The 18,911-nt window shown below is 30.7% G+C and overlaps 1 protein-coding gene across 1 annotated transcript; it reads right to left on the reverse strand.

The window, feature by feature from the left end:
* Positions 1-748: 748 nt before the first annotated feature.
* Positions 749-18,802, reverse strand: U3-55K (U3 small nuclear riboprotein factor 55K). The gene is made up of 8 exons (XM_035093083.1): positions 18,588-18,802; positions 18,339-18,478; positions 18,152-18,258; positions 17,825-18,052; positions 17,426-17,732; positions 16,892-17,229; positions 16,184-16,415; positions 749-794 (listed from the first exon to the last, which is right to left on the reverse strand). The coding sequence occupies exons 1-8, from the start codon at positions 18,636-18,638 to the stop codon at positions 749-751; spliced, it is 1,449 nt and encodes a 482-aa protein (XP_034948974.1). The 5' UTR covers positions 18,639-18,802.
* Positions 18,803-18,911: the final 109 nt, after the last annotated feature.

Here is an 18,911-nt window from a genome sequence, read left to right on the forward strand (position 1 = left end):
TTTTTTTCGGAAATTCTTCAATATTTTACCGACATCAAAGAAATTGATTTGTCATCAAGAGTTTTAATGAAAATATTTTTTGTTTGATCTTAATAAGATGAATGTATCATCATTGCCCACTGAATTCTTCGAATATCTATTTTATATGAATATTAATGATATGTCAATATTCGAGAATGTTTAGTTGCATTAATTCAATCGTACTGTATAATTAAATTTTGTAAATAGAAAAGGAAAAAAATCTCTTTGATCTCATGTTTGCAAGTTATTCATTTGCTAAACTCAATCAATCTTTTTAGTCAATTGGTATTCTAGCTTTCTATTGATAATAAGGATTAATTTAATTAAATTTTTCATCACAATCATTATAAAATCCCTTATCATACACAAATATTTGTAGGAAAAAAAACCTTTTGTAAGTAGAATATGTTATTATACCCTTCAAAGCAAACATTGAATTAAGATATAATTTATCTTCTGTTTAATTTAAATCTTTGCTAAATTTTTTTTAAGCTGTATAATGAATTCTTTACAAAATTTTTAGTAAATATACATTAAATTTAAATAATGAAGGATTCTCTTGAAAGTATGTCAACAAGTTAGTTAATTTCATGGTTTAGATTATTTTAGTTTAACTGTTAACATCACGAAGATCATCATAGAGATAACGATTATCACGTGAATCACGACAATCACGCGAATCACGAAGATCATAGATCATATTTAATTGAAACCTTAATAGATAACATTATCCTGAATGAATATAACTGTATCCTTGCAATCTGACTGCTGCACTATAACAATAAATAAACAATTTATTTTTTTATTGTGGTAACATAAAAGGTGAAATCAATAGGTTTTTATTTTATATTTTTAAAAATATCCTGAAGCTACGAGAATAATCAGTAGTTAAAAAAAAACTAGTTTTGTTGAAAACCAATCGCTAGAGAGTCTGAAACTGACTCCATGTACTATCAATACAAAAAAAAAGCAGCTAGAAAAAATATACTCAACTTTGTAATTTTTGATTGAATAAATAATTCAAGTATGATATGAGCAAATAATTGCGAGGTATTATAATAATACTTTAATAACGATGACTTAGAGATATATATTCATCTAAAACTGTTTTTTTTTCGCAGTATTTAGATGTAGCAGAAAATAATGATAATAGATTGAATGGAATGTAAATTGAAGAAGGTGTGGGCGTTGTATCATGGCAAACGTTAATAACCCGAGGCCTTCAACGTGATGTAGGTACTCGAAAAATTCAGGTTGGAATTGATTCGATTCGATTGGTGTGTCGACCTGTACCGAGTGATCGAGAGAAAGCAAAGATCGTGTGGAAAATGCGTCACGTCGACGTCCTAAGGTCGAGTACTCATAAGGAGATGGACTTGGGAAAAAGGGCAGATGCGAGTATAGAGAGCTCAGAGTTGTTGAAGAAAAAAGAAGCAGCTGCTTATTTTGCCCCTACTTAAAAATATGCGCTTGAGTTATGTTGTGATTCTACGAGCATGACTATATGATTTTATTATTCGCTTGGGTTTTATACTTGATTTCAGACGATTTCTGGATACTGTAATGTGTCTAACTGTGCAGATTTGATTTTATGTCTTTTTGGTTTTTCTTTTTCTGCCGCAATGTTTGGAGTATCCCCGACATATATACTATGTGTATACACACACGTCATGTATTTCGTAAACACGCATGTAGAAGCACCACTAACGTCTCACCTTGGACGCTCAAGACCTTTTTTAATCTTTCAAAGCAATATTTCTCGTCGAATGGATGTGATTGATCCTGTGGTGAAAAAAATCGAGTTACTGCCGCAACGAATAAACATCCGACCTACCATTTATTTATTTTTTTGCTCTGCTCTTCTGATGAAGAATATATATATATATATATATAAAAGTCTTTATACACATGATTCTTTCCCTTTTCGTCTTCTCTCTTACTACCTTTTCTTCATTTTTACTTTTTTCCCCTCTTATTCGCCCATGTCGTTTCCTTTGATGGATATTATCTTTGAACTGTAATCTACCCTGTATTTACCTCAACAGTTTGATAAGGACATTCCACCAAGCATTGCAATAAAATTTCATTTCCATAAAAAAAAATATTTACACCTGCCTGTCAATATTTAATCTCAAAATATTGCTAAATAATTGAGTTAATCAATGAAATATAATGAGCAAATAATTCTACTATATTTTTTCATTCTCATTATTATTTGCAGTATTCATAATTGCAAATTTTAAATGACTTGAGTTTAATGGAATATAATTATGTATATTGAGATAATTATTGAATGTATTGAATTTTAAATTTATTTTTGGAGTTTATGCATTTTTATAGATTTTAGTTTTAATATTAATTTTTTTCTTTCTATCTACATAAATTGTTTATTATAAATATATATATTATCATATTATCACTAACATAAAGTATCGACTTTATTAAAAAATAATGTCAAAAAAAGTAATTCTTTAAATTTGCTCATTTTGTTATCTATCTCACGAAATTATTTAAATGAATGTACATTTTGATAACAAAAATATTTACGATCTTCTTCCGATGTATACACCCAAACCTGATTCAAATCTGATCAAATAAATGGAGAAAAAAATTCTTACACGAATTTCAAGCATCAGAATTTGGAAAAAAAAAAATAACCAAGTCGAAAAGTTATCGAAAGTTTTCTTAAAACATGGTCGAAGATAAAGAAAAAAAAACCCCGAAAAAAATTATTCTACAGAGTTATTTTATATTTATTCCTCTGGAAAATATAAGGAAAAAGATGATTGATAAAACAATTAAAAATCTTTCCTTGTCGATCATTATCGAACAGTAATAATTCTAGAAAATTATCCAGATGTAGATAAAAAATCATTTAAGAAATAAAATGATTCGATTCTTTTTCCAAGTCTTGGGGGCGGTACCGATCAAAGTTTTCGATAACCGATTGCCGTGAAAAAAGAACATTTTTCGTTTCTCATCTCATCTCTCGTTATTTTATATGGTCGTATAGTATATAGTCGGCACAATTTTAGAGTCGCCGCCGCCGCGTAAATTTATACCTGGGCCTCACTATGGACTGCCAGGCAAGAAGATGCACCCTCGTCTTCTCAATAGAATTTCGCGTCTGCAGGCGGTTCTTCAATGGATATGCTTCTCATGTACAGTGAACAGTGAAACGGAAAATATATGCTTTCATACTAAAGCCTATGCCACGAATCCCAAGAATAGTTTGTATTCCCTGTGGACCAAGTTTTGTGTATATTGTGAGTAGGTAGAAAACACCCGGACCAAGAGAAAAAAAATTAGGTGAATGGTCGAGGTGAGACACCGTACTGAAATTTGCTGGCCTCCCTTTTAAAAGGGAGAATAAATTACTTTTCAAACTTTTGAAAAAATAAAATTGAACTTTAACGATATGTAGCAGACATTGTGTGTTGGCTTGGGTCGAGGTTCCAACATTGCTTTTGACCTTGATGTTTTTCTCTTGTCCTTATTCTTTCTTCCGCCCTTTTCTCCCTTTCAAAGTCAAACATTGAAGAATGAAGGCCATCATTTCTGCCAATGTCTTCAAAAAAAAGAAAAAGTCTATTTTTGGAGAGAAAGTATTTTTTTAAATAAATAAACATATTCCCTCGCTGACCACATTATTTTGTTTACTCAACTATTTTCTATTCATAAATATTACCGCATAAGAGTGGCAATATATTTTTATCTATCATTCATTTTTCCTCCTACATTTCTTCTGCATGATCATTAATCAAAATCTCGAAACAATCAAAAAATTATGGTAGAAAAAAGTAAAAAAAAATAATAAAGGGAAAGATGAGATGTAAATAAAAAAATCATTTTTCATGTACGTCCTTCGGAGCTTTTTTAAGTTACCTAATTGCTGAAAAATGTTTTCGAAAACTATTTTCTACATCGATTAGGCCTAAATTTCAAGGCAACATAAAAAATAACAGCCCTTAACTCAAATCATTACTCCATGACATTGATCATTATAAACAAAGAAAAGGACGTCATATATTATAACTTTTATTTCAAAAAAAAATTTCTAAAAAAATTCTATAATATTTAGTGCTTTTCAAATAATTTTTTCTGTCATCATGGCGGATAATGAGAATCCCTAATGAATACGTTACTTGTAACAATGAAAACAGAAAGAATTGAGAAAATGGCTACAAAAAAAAATAAGCAACACGCGTAAATACAAATTTTGAGTGGGATTAGGGACGTTTTATTTTACAATTCTTTGAGCTTGACTACCTGGGGCTTACACCTATAATCAAGTGGGTCACTTTTTATTTCTTCGGAAGAGACATTCCGTTTGAGTGTTCGCGTGACAACAAGAATGAGACTTATAAAAGGGAAAAAAAAACAACTTAGTAGTAGTGACGCTCGTCTACATCCTTTTAACTATGGTCGTTGTGTCTACTGAAGCTCTACCTCAAGTTCCTTCCAGGTATATGGGTCCATATACCTGGGGTATGGGTGCACAGCGGGATTTATAAAGCGAATAGTGAGACTCTGAACCTTACTAACACGACTATCTGCACTGTTGGTACCATTTGTCTATGAGACACACCCGACGATCTCGGTGGATTTATGCCATCCGAATCTTCATCTTCTCCACTCCTAACTATTCTCAGCTTTTAAGAATCGAAAAAACCTTCAAGATTAGATTTGATTCTTCTCTCTACCACTTGCTGTGTATATTGGCCCAACTTTTCTATACAGTTCAAGCAAATAAACTCAAGACCTTGAATGCTTCTACTACCAAAGTCCCTAGACCTCGCATTCTTTCTTCCAGCATCTTGTCCTTGGCCACCTAACTGATAAAATGCCGGTCACTAGTAAAAATCAAAATCAACCGGAAAAAAGTAAATATATACAAACAATACAAGTAATAATAACAATAATACTATAAGTAAGAAAAAAAAGAAGAAGAAAAAAAAATTACTGACTAGCAGCACATTCTATTCAGAGATTTGGAAGGCATTGATCTCCAATTCTTTTGTTAGCAGAAAACCGTTTGGAGAGGCCAGAAAAAATTCTATGGATTCTTGAGTCAATCGTTTAGAGTCTATTTTGCTGGGCGAAATCCAAGGAAAAGTATCAGCAATGAGAAAAAAATGAGGGGGAAAAAGTTTGCATTTTTATATACATATATATGTATACATTCAACGCAATCGATGCCGGATATCTTTCTTGGAGAAAGGACAAAGGTCTGTGATATAAGCAATATAAAATGGAAACATAGTCACGCCAATCCGTGACTGAATCTTAAGAATATCTTTTAATCGAGGTTGTCAAGTCAGTGTGAAAGTTATCATGGATGCAAGAGGATGGCGCAGGTCATTAATGTCCATAAAAGACCTTAGATTATTATGTCAGCGGTTATATTGGAGTAATAAAATGCTAAAGTCAACTTATGGTAATCTTTTCATTGAGTTAAATTTTCAGCAGCAGTGTTGACAGTTATTTTTGTCTGTACCACAAATTTCTCTCTGTCTCTTATTCTTTGTCTTATTTATTTTTTTGCTCTCTGTCTTTCTTGGAGTAAAGAGGGACAAATATATATATATATATATATATTCTGCAAGAAGAAAATAAATCGAAAAATTTCTGTCACCAAATATGATGTATTTTTCCATTGACTTATTTCAGTGTTATTGTATTTTTTCTACAAAAAAAAAAATTTTCATTATTCTGAGAAAAAATATTCAGATGGAAATGATTTTTGTAGAAAATAAAAATGCATTTTCATTTTCAAATTGAAAGAAAAAGTTTACAAAGTTAAATTTCTCTTGAAAAAAATTTTCAATTCAATTGTTAAAACTTTTCACCAAAAAAAAAAATACAAACAAGTATTACTAAATAAAATATTTTAAGCATAAAAAAAAAAATTAACGACTATTATTTAAATGAAAAAAATTATAATCAAAAATAAATGAATAAGTTAATTTTGTAGATGCATTATTTACATTAAATAAGTCGCATACTTGAAATATCTAAGTCTGATAAAATTAAAAAATTTTCAGAGATTTAAAGAGAAATTTTCCTAAAAATATTTAATAATGAAATACCTTAGGTAAAACAGTCCTTTATCGTATAATTAAACAAGCAGGCCGAACTCCATCATTTTCATTACGTGTTCCTTTAATTACGAGAATATTTGTTATAATTATATCATAATTAACTATCTTCTGTCCGGAGGCATTGTCAATGTAATAGCAGGGAAGTTTCATAAATTTATACAACATAGTGTTTAATGTGAAAATAAAAATGTGTGAGAAAGAAAAAGTAGAAACAGAAAATAACAAGTGTTTTACATTATTCTCTATAATGAAAAGTGGTTTTTATCTTTTCATTTTTAATTTAATTCCTTTTTTTTTTTTCGTCAAACATTGTAATATTAAAGAAACACAACCGAGACCCACGTGCTCTTTTATGTCTCAGATTTAATGTCTATCCAGGGGTGAAAAAAGTCATAAGTAAGAAAAAGATTGTCACATTTCAGTGCCACAAGCAGAACTATAACGCGGCAAACACCAATGTTTCTCTATAGACTTTTTGCTTTACTCATTTCAAGCTCTTTGACGTCGTCTCTACGTCGGCTTTGATATCTCTGCCAGAATATATCTCCGTTCAGTGCTGCAGCACACAGTCTTTCTCTCATAACTGTTTTTCACTTTATTTTATTTCTACATTATTTTTTCTTCTCTTTTCTACTACATCAACTCTCTTTTCACAGATACATCTCACTTTCGATGATATTTTTTCTTCGTTTTGATTTTCTCAATATTACCACTTAACATATCTCAATATTCATATATTTCCTAGTCAGTGAATTCTTTTAAAAGCATTTTCGCTAATATACATTTTTAACAAAATTTATTGTATAATATTATATTTAAAACGTAGGTAGAATTTAAAATAGTGCTAAGCTATCAAGAGAAAAAATGATAGCATGTCTATAATGGGTCAGTGTGCTGCTGGTCCATCTGGCTGCTAAAGTAGATAAAGTATTTTCCGAAAATTTAATTATGGCATGAGGGGTACTAAATAATATGTTTTGATATGCTGGCTGATGATACGTCTCGATAAAAATGTATTTATTAAAAACATCTGAAAGTTAATAATGAACTAAAAAGCGTGTTTAGGTCGATATATCATTGAAATGACATTCTTCACTTATTCACTAGTACAAAAGATATGTGATGGCTAATATTTTTTATTGAGGAAAATGAATAGTCACTCGATCTTCATATGTCAAGTTGTTCTATTGAATTTTTTTCCGATACCAAATCCAATAATGATTTGAGCAATTTCCGAACACGTGAACGGAATTTCTTTCTCCAATTATAATTTTCCGATATGTCGTGCATTCTACATCGGTTGCACCACGCCCACTTTTTCGATATTTCAATTTGGCTGTTTCATCATCGGTCCATCTCGACACTACATTGGAACATATCCGTCATTAGTCCAGTTACCAAGCAGACTTTGCGTTCATGTACATATGAATGATCGACATGTATCTATAAGAAGATCTATGTAGCAAATTTCCGGAGGGTAAAAAAGCTTTCTACATTCAAATATAATAATGTTATGAGAAATTGGTGATGTTGGGTTATATCAGTGCACAAGTGTATTACTATACATTGGGGGAATAATATAAAAATTACAAAAGAGAGGTGAAAAAAGTTTGAAAAAAAAAAATAATAACAATAAAAAATAAAACTGATGGTTGGTCCGGTTGAGCCGCTGGTTCACGCCGTGAGACAAAGACCTGTAAAGTGAGAGCAAAGAAGAAAGAGTGAGTGCCGCGGGTATGCCTTGACGAACACGTACGATGCCGCAAAATCGAAGCCGAAGTGGGCGTCCACGAGACGTCGGCGTGCACCAACACACTCTATATACACAACACACATATATAAAGAATATAGACATGCAACAACGGGGTTGCCTAGGGACTGAACCAAGCCAACCGACACAGCTTAAGCCCGAGAACGGATATTATCGCCAAACGTTAATTTGCTCGAGGCCGTCCTACCATCCAATTTTCGAGCCCTTACACGCCCACTTACGAGATCGTCCGTTAATACTACGAAATGTCGAAACGCGTTTCTCGCTTGCAATGCACGCCTTTCGACTTGGCGAATATGATGTAGAAAAGGTGTGGGAGCGAGAGCAAGAAAAAGAGAAAGCTGAGTATACAGAACAACGATATAGCACAAACTGTGCGGGAGCACTCTATAATATATGCGATGGAGAGGAGGATAGGAGTTGGCATCGGGCAGCCTGTAGCTAGCCGGAGGCCCACAAGAGAACCGGTTGTACATGGGACTCATCCTATCCAAGTTCAGGCTCTTCCATCGACGCCTTTTATTAACTTCCCCTCTAAAACTTATACACATTATTATATATTTATTTCTAGTACTCTATATAGTCACTTGTAACATACACTATTTAGCTCGACATCTATTATATTGTCACCCTTATTTATTGTTACAGATTCCGGATAGACAACACCGATCATATTATCGATGTCAACAAGAATAATGCACCATTTGAGTATGACCAGGTCAACATCATTTGTCCGGTTTACGTGCCCGGTACATTCGACGAGGATGCCGAGAAATATATCATCTACAATGTAAGTTTGAAACTAAACTACAGAATCCTTTAGCCATTCAGTGACATTACTCATATTTGTCACTCGATACATACATATTTAATGTCTAATTGTATTCATGAATTGCTTCAATTGGAACAGGTGTCTAAAGAGGAATATGAAACGTGTCGAATAACTAACCCGAGTCCTCGAGTGATAGCAGTTTGTGACAAACCTACGAAAACGATGTACTTCACCATCACGTTTAGGCCGTTTACACCACAGCCTGGAGGATTGGAATTTCTTCCTGGTCATGATTACTATTTCATCAGTACGTCATCCAAAGACGACCTTCACAGGCGCATTGGAGGACGGTGCTCCACTCACAACATGAAGGTTGTCTTCAAGGTATGCTGTGCCAACGATACCAATGCATCATCATCAGCCACCTCTCGCAACAACTGTAAGTACTCTACCGTAACATTTAGCTTCATTATATGCAGATGAATCATGCTAATATGATGTCTTTTGTGTATTTACCACAGACCCTGTAACGGGAGGCAGCAGTACTGTGTCAAGCAGCTCAACGAGTGTTGGAATTTTCGGAGGAAATGCTGCTGGTTTACCACCCTCGCTACCCCCAAGTGTCTTTAAGGGCGGAGATCGATTCTACCCAGGAGGCAACATCTATCATCATCAACCGGGAACACTGGCGCCCACTCTGTCTCACGTTCCCCCTCCAGCAATATATCCATCGCATCCCCATCAACCACAGCCGCCGATTCACAATGGACCGCCATCCCCATCACCGCCCAAGACCTCCATCACCCAGAAGAAGAAGAACAGTACGTACATACCGCTGAAAACATATGAGAGAAAGAGCAAATGCCGTCTTTTCTTGGACACAACACCTGCCCGCTCGTGGCATTATCCCTTCTTTCTTTCTCCTCCCACTTAACCATTTTTTCTTTTTTATTTTTGCGCTTTGCTGTGCGTTATACGTCTCGATTCTTTTCACCTTTGCTCCCTTCTTTTCTTCAACCCCCATTGCCTTCTTTTTCTCCTATCTCTTGCATACGAGACAATTAATCGCACTTTTTTTTCTCTGTTCTTTGTAAGAAACAACGACGATGATCACGATTAATGCGTTCACGCAACAACTTTGTCTCAAAGACACCTGTTCACACCTGTCCTGTACTTGGTATCCTCTTTTTCTCTTCCTACAACCCGTACTGTAATTAAACGCTCAATTTAATTTCTCTAAGTCTAGTCGCTTAACTTGTCTGACGTGTTAAAATTGCCGGAGAAGTTGTAAGTTAAGCCGCCTAGATTTTTACGTCAATTCTTCTCACCCTATCTCTCTATTACTCTTTCTTTTTTTCTTACTCCAAAAAACATCTGTCTAAATACATGCCACTTTTAGGTTTCCCTTGTATAACATAACAGTCATTTGGTGTCCATTACATTAAAACTTATTTCTGTTCTCTCATCTTTTTTTCTGCCTACTACTTTCAGATAATTATAGCCTAACTGTAATTATATCAGATATCAGATAGTAAACCTTGAATTTTTTTAATTACAGAAGAGTACTCGGATCATCCGAATGAGGTGGTAAAGAATGAAGAGTTAACTTACAATGATGCAAGCTCAGCACTTTATCGGCCACGAGAGAGTTCTCAGCGATTGATTTACCTCTCAACGGTAGCACTTCTGGTCAGCATCCTACTGCCCAATCTGATGCGGTGAACCGACTGTAGTCGACCTCGTCGCCCATCAAGACCCCTTCTTCTGTGATTAACCTACGTTTAATTCATTTCCACGTTCCTTCGTTGCCTTGGAATCGACGAGTTTTTCGAACATCAGCCAATCAGCACGAAAAGTATCCATAACTTGTCGAGTAATAGAGAAAACAAAAACGATAAAGCGAGAGAGAAGTGAGAGACACAACGATTAATCAGAATTGTAATTTGAGAACGTGGAGCAAAATTGATTAAACATGATAAAGCCATATTAAAATTAAATGCTATCGTTAGACACTATGTAGTTATATATCGATTATGATAACTATCATTAAAGACAGCTAGAAGTCGTATTGATTGTCTTTATCATTACGCTAATAGCTAGGTATTTATTTAAAAATATATAAATGTGCTAACGATACGGGCTATCTAACTAACGAGTCACGGTTAGATTTTTTTTGTAATCATTGTAAAAACTCTTTATGTCGAGATATGCTCTTAAACGGTATCTATTTATTTTTGTTTTTCATTGAGTTCACAGCAGAGGAATTCAATGTTTGATACACATCTATCATGGAAACTAGAAAACAATCGTGTCAACGCTGATCGCGTAGACATTTTATCACACTGTAAATACATTTATATATATTGTATTAATAATTTTCCAATTATAGTGGTAAATAATAATGAATTAAACGCGATTAACTTGATATATAATAAATACGATTGATTTCTCTTTCCAATAGAAAGTATATTTTGTATTAATAATACATACACATACATATACATGTGCTACAGAGTAAACTAAAGATACCGTTATCGATTTATCTCGACTCAACCCTACGTGATTTTGTTAATGGCATATAAATTTTAGCCCGTATTGAGCAAATAATTCGATTGTAAATAGACTTATAACGATTATATAAATATATAAATATTATATATAAAATATTATATGACAATTTTTGCAAAAAATCATTGCAAAGTCATTTTTTCCGTGCAACATGAATGTTTCAATTGAATGGTGATTGATAAATAATCATGCTTATCTTTGACTGCATGAAAAAAAAACAGATAGAGTAATAAAAAATTGTCAAAAGTCAAGATTTCAAATGAGAGACGAGAGTTTGTAATATATTTGTATTATATCGAAGTCTAATATAAGTCTGTATCATATTTATTGTCTATCTATTGATATGCAAGGAATGTCTGTTTAATATTCAACATAATTAGTGAATTATCAAATTTAATAAGTGTGAAAGAACGTGACTAAGGGAGGTGTAGTATTTCCCTCTCTTGTTTCTGCCCTTGTATTATTATTATTATTATACTTAATATTATTGTGTTTATTATTATTATCATTATTAATATTATTCTTACATTTATAACTATTTTCTAATTATTATTACGATTATTATCATCATTCTAATTAATATAGTTTCATTATTTTATTTTCCATTTGTTGCATTTAAAACCAATTCTCAATTGGTGTTTCAGTTTCAGTTCTATTTTTTTTTAATTTTAAATTCCGTTTTAAATTATTGACTCTAAACATTTAATTACCCAATGACAAAGCAGCATGGTTATTTATTTTTTTTTTTATATAAAAAACAAAAAGCTTGAAAACTCATTTAAATTAGCTGTATTGATTGAACAATAAAAAAAAATTGAAAATTGACTAAATTTTTATTGTGCACGTGATTGCAAAATCTTTAGCAATGAAATATATGTCATTGTATTCGAAAGATAAACAAAAAAATAAGTAATGTAAATATTATACTTGAATAATGACCGAATATCTAACATCTATTTCCCTAATTAAAATTATAATTTCTTACATAGAAAATGATTTTGTAATTATCAAGCATGTTTCTTTTTTTATGGTCTTGTTCAATTATATCAATACCAATTGAATTGCAATCATAAGCGTAAGGAAAATAAAAAAGTGAATAATAAAAGTCAAGTATACAACGCGCTTATTGCGTTGTACATTACAGTATTGTAAGCCTAAGTATTATACCGCCCTTTGATCCACGTTCGTCTGTCATAAAACTTGTTTCAATTTTTCACTGTGATTGAGCGTGAATAAGAACCGAATATAAAAAAAAATATTAAATAAATGTAAATCATATCGATTCAATCGGTCTGTCTGGGTGTATGTATTTATACCATCTTAATGAAGACTGACAAAATCTGAATAGTTGTTAATTTTAATTGCATTTACTCTCTATAAATTTTGATTGCAGTTAAAATAATTAAAAATCTATCACAAAACATTCCATGACAGGCTGATTTGAATGGTATGATAGGATGTAATATTAAGAAAAAAATTGCCAAGTAAACGTAATAGCAAGGCTCCAGTGACATTGTATTATAGATTATATGAATGATATATTTTCATTCATACGAATGATAGATCAATATCGGTATATTAATAATTCAGGTTGAAGATATAGATAGAAATAGATAAAATGACACACTTCCATTCAGTTGATTTTTTTTATTTTATTTTTTCCTTTCCATTTATTATTTAAATACTCAATATTAATAAGAGGTTTCATTAAACAATCCATTCCAAAAATAAATCCTGCTTTACCTCGCTCAAACCTACATCAATTGATATTTATTTCATTCATAATATTTTCTTATCATCACTTTATTTTTTTTTTTCCACTATAAGCCTGACCTTTTTTATTTGGCATTATGACACAATATCAATTGATATTATAGTTGTAGTTATAAAATAAATATAACTGCCTAAGTTTATCATCGAAATGGGAAGAAACGGAATACTCGTAGATGTATTGTAAATAAAAAAACGAATTAGTAATTCATAGGAAGATATATTAAAACAAAAAAAAGACAGTTTAAAATTTATAATAAGACATGTAACGAGTATAAAGTATAGGTTTCTAATAACGATTAATTATTTAAAAAAAAAATGGATGTATGTTGATGTCTAAAATTTTTAACAATGATGGAAACACAAAGTGATTACGCGCAGCTGCATGATTTTATTAACCACAACGGTTATAATTTAAGAACAAAAATAAAATAATAATAATAAAAAATAAAAATAAGGATAAAAAATAAGAGTAACAGAGCATTTATGAGCTCTTCAATTACATCCAATTTAAATGGAGATTAACGCGAGACTATTAATCAAGTATTGAGCAATGAAACTTGACCAGCAAAAAACACGAATAAGTATTTATTGATTTATTACTATAATTGTAATGGAAAAATATTTTCTTTCGTTACTTTTTCACGTGGTCATTCCACTTTATATTGTATTTCCGCTCCCACATTGTAATAAATAAAATCAATTCTAGTCATTCATCGTTGGTGATAAGATATCTTGATTACCGCTCGTCAACACGTGTGTGGGAATCATTTTTTCGTTATACGACTTACCGTGTGACCACCGACGACGCACAACATTAACTCTTTCATTCACGTTAATTAGCGATTGGTCTCGACAACGAACCAAACTCAACAAACCTCATTAACAAAGTGCTCTCGTTATCGGTGGTTACTCAAATCTCGCGCACGGTTTCAATTTACTTCTGTATGCCACTATCATTCAACATTGATCAGATTCAAGAAGAAATTTTCATACATATTTTTACTTTCAATTTATTCATAATCATAATTATTAATTGACATTTACAGCTCAGCTAACAGATAAACACATACATTCAATACAAAGTAGAGTAGAAATCAGGTAGTAGTCCACAAGTAGCGCAATAGTATATCAAGCATCAAAGTAAAAAAAATAGAAAAAAAACATAACATAATAAACAGTAAAAAAAAAAAATAAAAAAAATAATACAGTCATAATCATTACTCAGAAAATCACAATACCGTACAATAGTATTACAGTTCAATGTAAAATGTGTCGTATATAAAAAAACTTTCGTGTATACAATGCACCAACAAATTTACCGAACCATTGAAGCGTAAAAGATGCAGCGAGTCGTAATAAAAATTTATCAATTTGTAAGGAAAAGACAATTCTTTGTCAATTATGTATTAATACATACGTTATCATAAATATAATGAATTTTTTCAAAAATAAATACTATCATAAAATTTAACAAAAACTTGTGTCGATAGGAAAGAAAGTAAATTAAATTATGCATGTATTTGGAAAAGGATTGAAATTTGTCGATGATTAAAGGGATTATATATAAATGATAATTTTTTAAATTTAACAAATAAATATAATAAAAGTACCTTTTTCTGATATTTCAATCAATTCATTATTTATTTTATTATAAATTTGAATATCATTCGTTTAATTACTATTAATACAACTTTTGGCTATAAATTAAATTTATTTTATTGTTGAATAAAACATTTTAATAATTTCTTATCGTTAATTAAGACTAAAATGATCAGAAATAAGTGCTTTTATTAAATAAATAAAAATGAAAAAATTTTCATGGCATTAATACATTTCTTATACTTTCATCAAATTAAGTAAAGGATGATGTTAATTGATATATAATTCTGATTGATAAGATCATTAAATTAGTCCATAGAGTGTACATATATTCGATATGAAGAATGAAAAATATTCAACCAAACACTTTACTTGGCATTGCGGACAAGTAGAAAATGTTCAACACGTCATGTCTTCAAGCTCATGCGTACATAATATAGTATTGAAAGTGCCATGGACGTCAACCCCCATATGAATGGTTGGTAGAAATGAAAGAAAATATAATAAAAGAAAAAAAAAAAATATAATAAAAAGAGAAGTTAAAAATTGTAAGTTCAGGAAACGATCCGCATGCCTACATTCATGCTCAATGGAAAGTTATTTTTTCCGGTAATACAGGATACAATACACGATTTTTTATGGTTGAAAATAATCCTTATCTCAATAGCAACGAATTTTAAATTGTAAATTATCAAATAAGATTAATTAAAAAATCATCTTTTTTATGACTAAATTAAAACCATACTTGAATATGAAAAAAAAATTAACATTTTTAATTTAAAAAAAAATTTTCTCATGAAAAATGGTCTCGTTAAGAGAAAGTATTTGAGTGATAAGATGAGTTAAAAATTATCAAAGTACATTGAAAAAGCACAATCACTGTTGGTATTAAAAAAAATAAAGGCCGTTTGAATTTTGCATAACGGAAGGCTTACACGCTTCTTAAATTCATTTAAATGCACTCAGAATATTCATATGTATTCATTGTTGAACGTGGTTAAAAGAATAATAATAATGGTAATAATAATGATAATAATATTAATAATGAATAATAATAATATTAATAGAGTGTCTAATAAAATGTACTCATATAAGAAAAAACGGGAAGTATTTATGAAAGAATAATTACGCGTGTTTAAGAATAATGGCCTATAGAAGAAGAAAATTCTACAATAAATTAATAAGAAATAGAAGAAAATATAAAACGAAAATCATAACTTAAAAGAATAAACCGTCGTGTAAGTCCAGACGTATGCACACATTCGATTACGGAAAGCTTTTTTTTTATAAGTACACACGTTTTATACGACGATAATTATTGTTATACGAGCTAGCGTCAGACGGCATGATTTTCATCACGAAAGACAATGATCAGCCGTGAGACATAATATTTTATAACTCAACTTTTGTACAGAATAAATAAATAATTGTACTGTGGACCAATATATCTTTTCATTTGATATTTCTATCATTTCATTCATTATCCAATCATCCTCATTATAATCATTCAATCATGATGGAGTAATAAAAACATTTGGTATATGTAAAAAAAATATATTTTACAATTATTTAACTTACTTAGTCTCATTTTTCTGCAGAAGTGATATAACAATTATTTTATTTTTTGCTTCTGGTATTCGCCACCATCGACCCAGTTTATGCTCTTGACCTATTCCAACAACAAGATTTTTACCATCTTGTGTAAACGCCATTGAATTAACAAATCCCACGATTTCTACTTCAAATAATAATGTCAATGATTTAAATGAATCACCACACTTCCATAATCGTACTTTGCCATCTCTGGAACCTGACAATCAACGAAAATTTATATTAGTTAATCAATTAATAATTTAAATTGATGTGAACATTTCGATAAATTAATCGAGCAATTGTCATAAAGATTCATGTAATATTAATTTGAATATTTTAAATATACATCATATTAATTATTGTTATTTTTCCGACATTCATTAAATTAGTATGACAGTTAGCTAGCCAATTTAGAGCATCGTATAATTAAACTGTATAATCATTATAGCCATTTAATTCTCAACGATACTACGTTTTGATGATTATCAATTACAATTAACTAATAAATCGATTAGTGTATAAAAAAGTCCTTATATCTACATATTCGTGCATTAAATACAGTCATTATTTAGCATAGAGCTTCTCATTTTAATATCTTTCGGAATAAAAAATAGTCTATTCAAATAATTAATTATGAAAAATTCTTATTTTAATCTTTATTTTATATTAGATTTTAAGATTTGTATTCCTTACCTGAGGCAACTAAATCTGTATTTAATAATGTAGCAATACTCGAAATCCACATTGCTTGTCCATTAGTTTCATCTGTACCGTGAGCACGTGTAACAGAACATAATGGTTTTTTCTTCATAACACTCCATACACATAATTGACCATCATCACCACAACTAAGAAACGTGTCTTCATTTATGAATTTTACGGCGTCTATGCTATTTTCGTGGCCATTAAATATCAGTTGAGATTCTTCGACGATTTTCCAAAGACGAATAGATCTGTCGAATCCGCCACTTGTTATCGCTCGTTCACGGGTTAATGCATCTATTGATGTAATAGCACTTTGATGGCCGAACCTGTAAAAACATAAATCAAAGTTTTATAGTCAACTTTAAGTTCTGATGTAAAATTCGATTAAAATACGTAGATAAAGTAACATTTTAAATGAAATTCTACGATTACAAGTATGATATTATGTACAAATAAATGAGATATTAAAGTGCTAAAACATTTAAATGATGAAAGTAATTCAAGTAGTAAACTAAAACTTACAGTGACTCAACATAAGCCATTTCATCCAAATTCCACACTTTAACACTTCTATCTTCAGATGCTGAATATAAAATGTGAGTATCTCGACGAAATGCCAAACCAGTTACAGCACCCCGATGGCCGGATAAATTTTTTACATGCTTTAGATCATTACCATTAAACACTTTGATGTCTTTAGATCCACTATCTCCAACGACTAAAAATTTTTTATCTGAACTAACAGCCATACAAAGCACTGATTTTATTCCGTTCGGAGTTTTTCTCTTCCCACATATTGAGTTCACTTTGGTTTTATTAACCAAAGACCCTGGAACATTTAACCAAATTATTTGATTTAATTAATTTTAATAAAAACCGTTTCTGTAAATTAATAAAATAAAAATTTCATTTTATACGTACATTTAACTAAACTGCCATCTTTAGAGCCACTGTAGAGATTTTCGCCGTCATTCGATAGACATATACATGTTACAGAATCTTTATGATCTTTACATTTCAATTCAATAATATTCTCATGTCCTGTATAATTATCAGCTATCCTTTTCCTTAATCGTCCTTTTTCTTCTAAATATTCTTCTCGTAGTCTTCGAGATACTGCACTTTTTTCAAACTCTGCCTTATCTTTCTCTAGATAAATTAATTAAAAAAAATATTTTAAATATTCATAGATAATTTTCAATAATATAACTTAAACATTGATCATTAAATTCTTTCAAATATCTTTACCTTCTTCTTCTATTTCAGCTAAATACTTCTTAGCTAACCTCAAACGTTTCTCTTGAGCAGTTTCGTGCTCATCCTCAGATGCATTCGAGAAATTCCCATCTTCCTCTCTGAACAAAAAAGAAATTTAATTAATAATTATTATAAAAATACTTTACCCATTCATATTCATAAGTATTTCTTATTTTACCTTCGATTTTGTTCAATGAATTCTTCATCACTGCTAGCAATGCTTTCATTATCATCGAATTTCGATGTCTTTTTAGCACTTTTTTTTTTACTATTAACACCATTATTTATACCATTTTGTGTTGGTACATTTTGACTTATCTGTAAAAAAATTATTTCATGAAAATATGCGTGAGTATAAACAATTCAAAGTTTCAATAAATAAGAAAAAATTATGAAAAAAATAATTTAGTTGTTTATGTAATAATACCTTTCTTTTAAGAGACTTCTTCCCTTGATTATTTCTTATAAAAAACGACATTATTTACAGTAGTAATTTAAATTCTTCATAAATAAACACATATAAAATAAGACAACTATCTTGGTTAGTAGCAAATAACGTTCAATGCACGTGTATAAAAATTCCTTAGGAACATTTAACCACCATCTAGGATTTTAATGCGTCATCGACTGAGAAGAGACCAATGTTCCTCTGTGGTCTCCGAATGTAGACATTTCTATTCCCAATAGTAGAGGGCAGCACTATACAAAAGCATTGTTTACATGTAGCGACAACTTAATCGATAATTGTATC

Source organism: Chelonus insularis, unplaced genomic scaffold (genome assembly GCF_013357705.1).
Source record: "Chelonus insularis isolate UGA/USDA-ARS -01 unplaced genomic scaffold, ASM1335770v1 contig_94_pilon, whole genome shotgun sequence".
NCBI classification, from domain to species: Eukaryota; Metazoa; Arthropoda; class Insecta; order Hymenoptera; family Braconidae; genus Chelonus; species Chelonus insularis.

What these genes read in the sequence shown, in the direction of transcription:
- U3-55K (XM_035093083.1), bottom strand. Translation starts at nt 18,638, where the DNA reads ATGTCGTTTTTTATAAGAAATAATCAAGGGAAGAAGTCTCTTAAAAGA. An exon ending in TTCATTGAACAAAATCGAAG is followed by an intron (nt 18,259 to 18,338) that starts GTAAAATAAGAA and finishes TTTTTTGTTCAG; the next exon opens with AGAGGAAGATGGGAATTTCT. An exon ending in TACAGATTTAGTTGCCTCAG is followed by an intron (nt 16,416 to 16,891) that starts GTAAGGAATACA and finishes GTTGATTGTCAG; the next exon opens with GTTCCAGAGATGGCAAAGTA.